General features: G+C 38.0%; 3 protein-coding genes across 3 annotated transcripts; all 3 read right to left on the bottom strand.

The window, feature by feature from the left end:
- Window positions 1-241: 241 nt before the first annotated feature.
- On the bottom strand, window positions 242-2,082 carry EIN_410180 (serine-threonine protein kinase; the record flags this gene model as incomplete). Its single annotated transcript, XM_004184987.1, has 1 exon — window positions 242-2,082. A coding segment is annotated over one exon (1,841 nt), but the record flags the coding sequence as incomplete, so codon positions are not given.
- Window positions 2,083-2,614: 532 nt separating this feature from the next.
- EIN_410170 (denn domain containing protein, putative) lies at window positions 2,615-5,497 on the bottom strand (the record flags this gene model as incomplete). The annotated part of the gene is made up of 1 exon (XM_004184986.1): window positions 2,615-5,497. One exon carries the CDS (start codon window positions 5,495-5,497, stop codon window positions 2,615-2,617), a length of 2,883 nt encoding a protein of 960 aa, XP_004185034.1.
- Window positions 5,498-5,743: 246 nt separating this feature from the next.
- EIN_410160 (hypothetical protein) lies at window positions 5,744-7,561 on the bottom strand (the record flags this gene model as incomplete). Its single annotated transcript, XM_004184985.1, has 1 exon — window positions 5,744-7,561. One exon carries the CDS (start codon window positions 7,559-7,561, stop codon window positions 5,744-5,746), a length of 1,818 nt encoding a protein of 605 aa, XP_004185033.1.
- Between the last annotated feature and the right edge of the window lie 554 nt (window positions 7,562-8,115).

Raw genomic sequence — 8,115 nt, 5'->3', positions numbered from 1 at the left:
GAAGCCTTCAATTAGAGTTTTCTCGTTACCTTCAAAAGTGACAGAGTATGGTACTTTAATCGTAGCAAGTATATGATGTATTTTTTTAAATCCATTAATACTCAATGCATTTGATATGGAGAACGTTCCTTCAAATTCCACACCAGTTTTACTTGATATTATAGTTTGATAATTTGGTATAACTATCGTACAGTCTATACTGTTACATGGACAAAATGTGATACCAAAATTATCTGGATACAAAGGACCATCAATTGTGCATTCAATGTGTTTGTCTTCAGTCCCAGTGATACACACTCGTTGGAGTCTTTCCGTTTCCACTAATGTATACTCTCCAATTTGGTGTGTTCCATTAAACACAAAATTTTCATGTTGTGCTACTGCAAAATTCACACATGTTGTGATTTGATCAATTTGAAGACTTTCTATTTTTAAGTCGATACTATTTGCACCAGAAAAGATGGCTTCAGTTGTGAGACTGTTATAATTACCAGAGATATGCACGTGTTTGGCTAACATTTGATTCTTCACGTGGATATTCACTCCGTCTTCTATAGTCACACTCTCACATATAAGAACTGTGTCGATCACATAATTTCTGGTCCCAGAAAACACACAATTGGCGATGACATGTTTCAATCCTTTTAATGTTCGATATCCATTCCCACTAAATGTCAGTGAGTGCCAGTATCTCTCAAACTCACCGCCATTATATTCACTTCGCGACATCACTAAATCAAGTTGTGAGTGCTCTTCTAGTGATGTTTCATTACAATCGAACTGCACAAAAGAGGTCTCATCCCGCATTTCACATTTACATCCAACACTCCCAATTGTACTTGCACTTTCCTTTGCAAATCTTTTGGTGTACCCGTCTCCTCCACATATCGACCGAATGCCGTTTTCCTCAAGCATTTGAATATTCTTTTCACTTAATATACTCGACAAGATGATGGTATGCTCGTCAATCAATTTATCTATTTCTACACTTGAAAAGCTCAGTTTCTGAATGATATATTCTGCTGCTGTTTCTATTGTGAGTTGCCCATTAATATGCAACCCGCCATATACTGTGAATGGGAATGTTGGGAGTGAGAAGTCGTTGTCTATTTCTAGTGCTTTTCCTGTCTCTATAGACACCACAAAAGTTAAAGAAGTCATTCTTTGTGGAATTATCATATCTGCCCAATGTGTAGTATTTACTGTATCAAACACAATGTAAGTGTTCTCACTCCCTAGTTCAAAATCAAACAATTTTCCAAGTTCTTTACAGTCGGGGTAGTTGAACCCCGAACTAGTCTTGACCTTCCCACTTGTTTCTTTCAATTGGCACGAGCAGTCTGTGAAGAGTCCTTTCGACCAAAAACATTGGACGTATCGAGTGATATTTTTCCTCTCACAAATGGGAATCATTTTATAGTCTGCAGCATCGACGTCTGGCGGTAACATATTTTCAAAGGAAAATTGATAGACACAGTCTTGTGTGGTCTTATTCACTCGAGCCGTTCGAACAAAGGGGACACTATACTCTGTCGAGTTATACCCTTTAAAATACACAAAAGCTTCGATGTTCTGTTTGACATAATAAAAGAATTGGTATCCCATTGAGTGCATATACACGGAATTTGAACTCAAAACAGTCAGATTTGTTGGCGCCCAAACATTCGCACGAACGCCAAAAAGAAACAAAAATCCAGGTGGAAGGTTCGAGTTATTAAAAGACCAAAATGACCGATCGCCATACTCTAATAAATACATCGACTTCAAGCCATGTCCTTCTTCAAAATAAATCGGATTATCACAATTCACATCGACATAATTCGTTTGACGACTCATTTGAATGATCGATAACCGGTCACTGTTGATCGTCTTTGATAATCCTCGTTTGATGAAATACTCCCCACCAAGGGTTAAACTCCCATTGTATTCCACTTCAAGAGAAAATGGCAATTCTCCACACTTGTCATTAACTACATAATTGAAATATTGATTGATCGTACTATTCGTCGCATTGAAACACACGTAACTTAACTCCCCTACAACACTTTGAAGAACCAGAAAAAACACCACCAAAAAGTTCATCAATAATATCAGAGTTTCGTTTTTTATTATTTCATTTTTTTATTCAAATTAAAGTGTTTTCGTTCTTTTGGTGTTTATAATAAATAATCCCTGTGGAATTTTCTTATCAATTGATCGCTTTTTGTTTAATTTATTTATTATTATATTATAATTTCTATCGTGTTTTATTTATAAGGTGAATTTTCCACTTATCAACAGCTTTTTCTAAATATAACCAGTAAATTTACTATTATATAACTAGTAATATTACTAATAAACAACTTAAAGATTATTATTATATAATAATTATTATTTATTATTAATTTATCATTATTATAAATTATGATACTTATATTATAATTATTTAATACAGTGATTTAAATTAACGTTTATATTAATTAACACATTATTTCTTTTATTGACAATAATTTTACTCGTTAATTTAAAAAGGACTTTATTAGTGAAAACAACAAAAAACCTCGTTAATTAACTTGATGAGAATACAAAACAGCTCGTTAATTAATAGAAACAAAACAAGGAGTTCGATGAGCTTTCAACCCTGAGTTAAATAGACTTCATCATAAATTTTCCTCATCTTTACATTAAGGGAGTCTTCATATCCTGAGCTGTCTGTAGCTATTGAACAGACAGCCAAAACCATTTCTTCAATTTCTTTTCTGAAATCTTCGTCGAGGCGAAGCCTTCCGAGAGCATATCTAACAAACTTGATGACTGTCTTTTCCTTCACGCCGACGACATTCATGTAACAGAGAATTCGCCGTACAGTCACTTTAACCCCTTTGACCTCTTCTTTGCGATAGCGGTCTTTCTCGGCGTCATTCATTTTTGTCCAGGCCTCTTTATAGTTCTGATCATAAGTCTTATAAATCCGGACTTTATCTATCCACATCATATCATTAAACATGTTGTTCCACACTTCTATCTCTTCCCATACATCAATGCCCGTTAATACATTCATCAAATCAGTCCGCTTCTCATTCTCGATCTTCCAAAATGTCGTCCCGCACTCGATCACGCGCCGCGGCGTCACAAAGTCCTTCTGCGCCAAAGCGTACTTCGCGGCTTGTCGAAGGATGTCGCCGATCAGCAGAAACACCTTTTCAGTGACACGGCCGACTTCTTTCTTCACACAAAACGATTGATACTTCCCAACCATCCGCTCAAGAAAAAGTTTCCGCCCTTCCATTGAAGATAAGAAGGAAAAGAGTAACTCGGTGTCTAAGCCATTGGTACTTCCTTCATTCATCATTGCGATAAGACCAATTTGAATGTCACAGAATTGGATCAAGTCGTTATTAAACACGACTTTCTCTTGATTCATTGCTTGTGGAGTTAAGTGATTGATATACCGAATCTCCTCTTCTTCATCGCGCCTCTGTAAATGCCCGTCTTTTGAAATTTTCATTTCAAGACGTAATGAGTCGATGTCAAATTTGGGTGTATTTTGTACTGCTGTTCGATCACTTTCTACTATGCGTTCATTCTCAGATAGGATTTGGTACTCTTCGATAAGTTGCTCTGTCGCTTTCAAGTAATAATTGTTCTTCTGCCAGTCTTCGAAGACGTGGTGGAACCGTTTTGGATATGTTTGAATGAAATATTGAAACGTTTGTGAGGTGAACATATTCTTTAAGAGATCCCCACGGTCGACAGGCTGATTACATCGAAACTCTTCATTAGAAAAGACCATCTCTTCCTTGTCAGCTACCCACGAATACCCAACATAATTTCTATATCTCTGTAACATCACATTAATGAACTGAAAGAGACATATCCGAACACCAATATCTATTCGAGTCTGATCTACCTCAGATAAGTCCTCGTCAGTGTCTCTACTCAAGTCTTCGTAACTTGTATACTCTTGTGACTTCAAAACGCGTCTTAAATTGGCGTACAACACATTCACTTCTTCTGGAACATCTTTTGTCTTCCCACGCTTCTTCACTACACCACGATCAATATCAACAAGTACGACTTCTTCAAATTCTACCATCCGCTCCGCTTCATCAATATACTCTGAGGGAACCCCTATCAAATAATTCATTGGTGATGATAAGAAGTCGAGGAGAGAGTATGGAAGTATATCTATACACACATTGCACCACTCTAATGGAAAGATCATCGACTTCATGTTCTCTATGGAATACACTAAATGACTCTTCGAGTGACTCGTCACTATGACCTTTTCATCCTCAAGAAGTGCAAGAAAGACACAGAGAACACCATCAATCCCCAATGTACTAAACAACGGAGAAATTCGGGTAGGAAAGAGGGGAAGACTATTGACCTCTGGCAAGTGGATCTCACTTGAGAACTTCAGTCTCTCAAATGTAACAAGTCGGGTCCTTCCGTGGACCGGCTTTGGTGTGTCGAAGATCACCTTTTTACACTCTTCCTCTATTTCAGAGCGACTTAATTTGTTCGATAAAACACCACATAACCACCGCCGCATGGTATAATGAATAGGAAATGGACTTGTGACACCCAACGCGTACGGACAATATAACACATCGGGGATATTAGGTATCACGTTCCTGATTTGAGTTATCACGTGTTTGGGAAGTGGCGAGTAGACCACTAAAAAGCAGACGTTCTTCGTATTCGCATCGGCGTCTGTTATTACAAAAGGTATAAACTCCTCCGGTGGACATCTTCGTTTCAAGCGAAGGCCATCGCCAAAGCAGAAGTTCCAGAGATTCACGGGGACTAATTTGTTCCCCGTATTGGGTGGGTAACAACTGGTGACGGCACCACTCAGTCCAATCTGTTCTATTGAACTAAACGTCGCGGTACTTGTTTTCATGAACTGATTGATGTCATCGACTATATCAAAAGTCCCCAACGTGAAGACTGCAGAGAACAGTCCGTTCGTCACAATTGTGTTTTGACCGCTCGACACGGTGGATTGTAAAAACTTCTTCCTGTGGACTGATTGCAGGTGAGACGAGCTTTCCAGTTGTGAGAGTTGTGTCGATTTCAAATCAAATCGTTTCTTCGTCGCATTTTCATCTTCAGGGACTCTGAAGAGGAGGGTCAATAGAATTTTCCCAATCGCAGAATTTGAGGTTTTGACTTCAAAGAAGTCTGTCAGTGGGGTGTTCGGCACTAAAGTGGTGGTTGTGAGTAAAACAGTTCCCAATATGACCTTAGTTGAGACTATAGTGTGGCGACACACTTCTAGTGTTACCGTCTGAAATTTCTCGGGAATGGGAATCTTCCACGTTTCTTCAAACTTCGGATTACTGGAGCTTGTCGTTTTCGTCCGATACTTCACGTTCTTATGTTTGCAAACACAGTAGACCCCCGTTTCATTCGTTGTAATGATCGCACTATGAAGTGTGACTTCAAACATCACCGGAGATTCTTTCGAAAGTGGTGGAGAGCCGACGGGCTGACCAGTCGACTTCATGTCCATTCAAACGCATTAATCTTTCCCAGTTTTTTTTGAAGGGGCTTCTTTGATAGTTTTTGGTCTTGGGTCGACTCGTTGGAGTTCGTTTTTTGATTCTAATGCATCGGGATTCTGACCTTAAAACATTCGTGTTTCTCTTGTCGTGTTTTTTTGTTGATTTTTTGATAAACTTCACTCAGAAGATTAAAAAACTTCAGAGAAACTATACCTGAACTATACCAAAAAATAACAAACACCAAAATTCAATGATCACTCTTTTTCAACATAAAGAACGGCTGACGGATACAATTTCGCCTCCCGCACTGGGGTTGCCGCAAGAAGCTTGTCAATCCTACTCCGCGGCCGGTTGATCCAAACAGCCATGGTTTCTAATTTCACCACTTTGCCAATCAGCTCCAACACATCTTTGACTGTGTAATTTTCATACACCTCGACCACCTCACTTTTTTTGTCAAAACAAACTTTCACCCGTCCCTTATTTCCAACCTTTGGCTTTTCATCAACGCTGGCATTTTTCTCTTTTTCAGGTTTGACACACAACTCTTCCTTGGCTGGGGTGTAAACAACTTCTTCCAATTTTTCTTCTGGGTTTTCATCTCCCTTTTCCTCCTTCTTTTCGTCTTTGTTTGTTGTGTTTTTGTCAAAGTCCAACGCAATCTGATCAAATCCGAATTGTTTATCGCTCTTCACTGAAATTATCTCCGGGTTCTCTTTATCGTCGTCCAACACGCTTATTGGCTTACACTCCTCCTCAACGTCAACAACCTTTTTTGCTGGTCTGGTCTCCCCAACGCACACAAAGTCGTCAGAACTCGAAGACGAGTCGAATGAAATAACAGTCTTTCTAACTTCATCTTCTTTGAAAGGCTTTCCATTAATTTTCAAAAAGTTTTTGAGTTCCAAATGAAGTTCCTCTGGCGTTGTGTTTGTTTTCAGCCGTTCGACTATCTCGCCAGTAATAGGATTGTGTATATTGAAAACGGGGAGCTGTGTGTTTTTGTACCTCACCTTGTAGTCCTCTTGTGTCTTTATAGTTGATAGCCCTGAGTCACTTGTCTCGACATATTTACCAACAACAGTGAGCGGGACCCAAACCACGAAACTCCGCGACAAGACCCACCTCACCTGCTGTGACTTAATGACATCTCTGATAAACACCAGTTGGTTGAGATCGGTCTCCTTTAAGACGTACGCAGCAACCCATCTGTTTTCCTTCGCAGCTCTATTGCATGCCGCGCCGAAATCTCCAAGTGTCGAGCAGTCGTCAGGAGGTAGGAATTGTGTGAAGTGAGTCACTTTCCCCTTCGCTTCGTCGACGAAATTTCTGAGGACAAGCGTTCTGCTGTCGGAGCGGACAACGGAGTCGTTCAGCGTCTCCACCTTCGCTTTTTGTGCAGGGACATAGGTCGCGTCGACGGTCTGTGATTTGATCTCTTGTGACTCAAAGAAATTGTTTACAGCCTGCTCAAGGTTGTAGTCACACATTTGGAGATACTGTTGGGCGATGTCTGGGGGAGCAGAAGTTGATTCTATGAACTGTGCGAGGATTTTGTCCTTGTCCATCTGTGTTTTTTTAGTCCCTTTCAATACCTTTTGTTCCGCCACGTCAATCTCGGTTTTTTCTTTTTTGGTATTCAAAATGTTTTCCCCTTCTGCAGTTTTCTTTCGTTTTCTAAACAACTCTTTTGTCTGTGTTTGCATGGACTCAATTTTGTCCAAACGAGTCTGCAACACGATAACAAAGTCTTTTCTTATCGGCCGATACGTTTCATTAAGCCCTACAAAGCCATCAATTTTGAGTAATAATTTCATGTGGAGTTCGTTGACTTCTAGACCTTTTTTTTCAAAAAGGCGAAACTCGTTGTCGCTTATTTCGCTCTTCTCATAATCACGAATACTCATGTACTCATTCTCAAAGCGTTCCAGTAAAAATTTGTATTTGTCAATTTCGTTTTGGAGTGACGGAATCGCTGTTGAAAATAAAACGTTGACGTCAACCTCCTCAATTTTTTCTTCATGTTTTGATTTTGGTTGTGAGGCTACCGACTTGCTACTATACCCACCCATTCCTGAATTATTTTATAGTGACGAAAAACATAATTTTAATTGTAATTGTGTTTTTCTTTCAATCAAAAAGCAATTCTTGTTGTTCAAGTGTATAACTTTAATTTACTATTTTATATAGTTTATTCATATTATTTTGAAAACTATAATATGTGGTTAAATTAAGTATCTAATATTATATATTTTGTGTGTAAAAAAAATATAAAATAATTATTGAATTATAGTAAAATCTTTATTTTGGATGTGAAAACAAATTGTGTTATTAACCAATTCGACAAGAGAATGGCTTTGTTACCAGTTCTAAAACTCAAACTGAAATAATAACTAATTAGTAATAATACTATTATAGTACAAATTAATTTGGCAATAGAATGGGTCCAAAGAGTAAAACTCCAAATAATCTACACGTGTGACATATCATTATTTTAAAAAAATTAAGACCTATTGATAATTATTATTTTTTTAAATAAATATATTATAAATAACTAGAAATAAATAAAAATAATTAAGAATAAAAAGTAATTTTTTCAAAAATGCCAAATTTGAAAAGTACAGTT

This window comes from Entamoeba invadens (genome assembly GCF_000330505.1).
Source record: "Entamoeba invadens IP1 unplaced genomic scaffold scaff_1105074726225, whole genome shotgun sequence".
Lineage (NCBI taxonomy): Eukaryota > Evosea > Mastigamoebida > Endamoebidae > Entamoeba > Entamoeba invadens.
The sequence above is the reverse complement of the archived record's forward strand: the minus strand, read 5'-3'. Positions and strand labels throughout refer to the sequence as shown.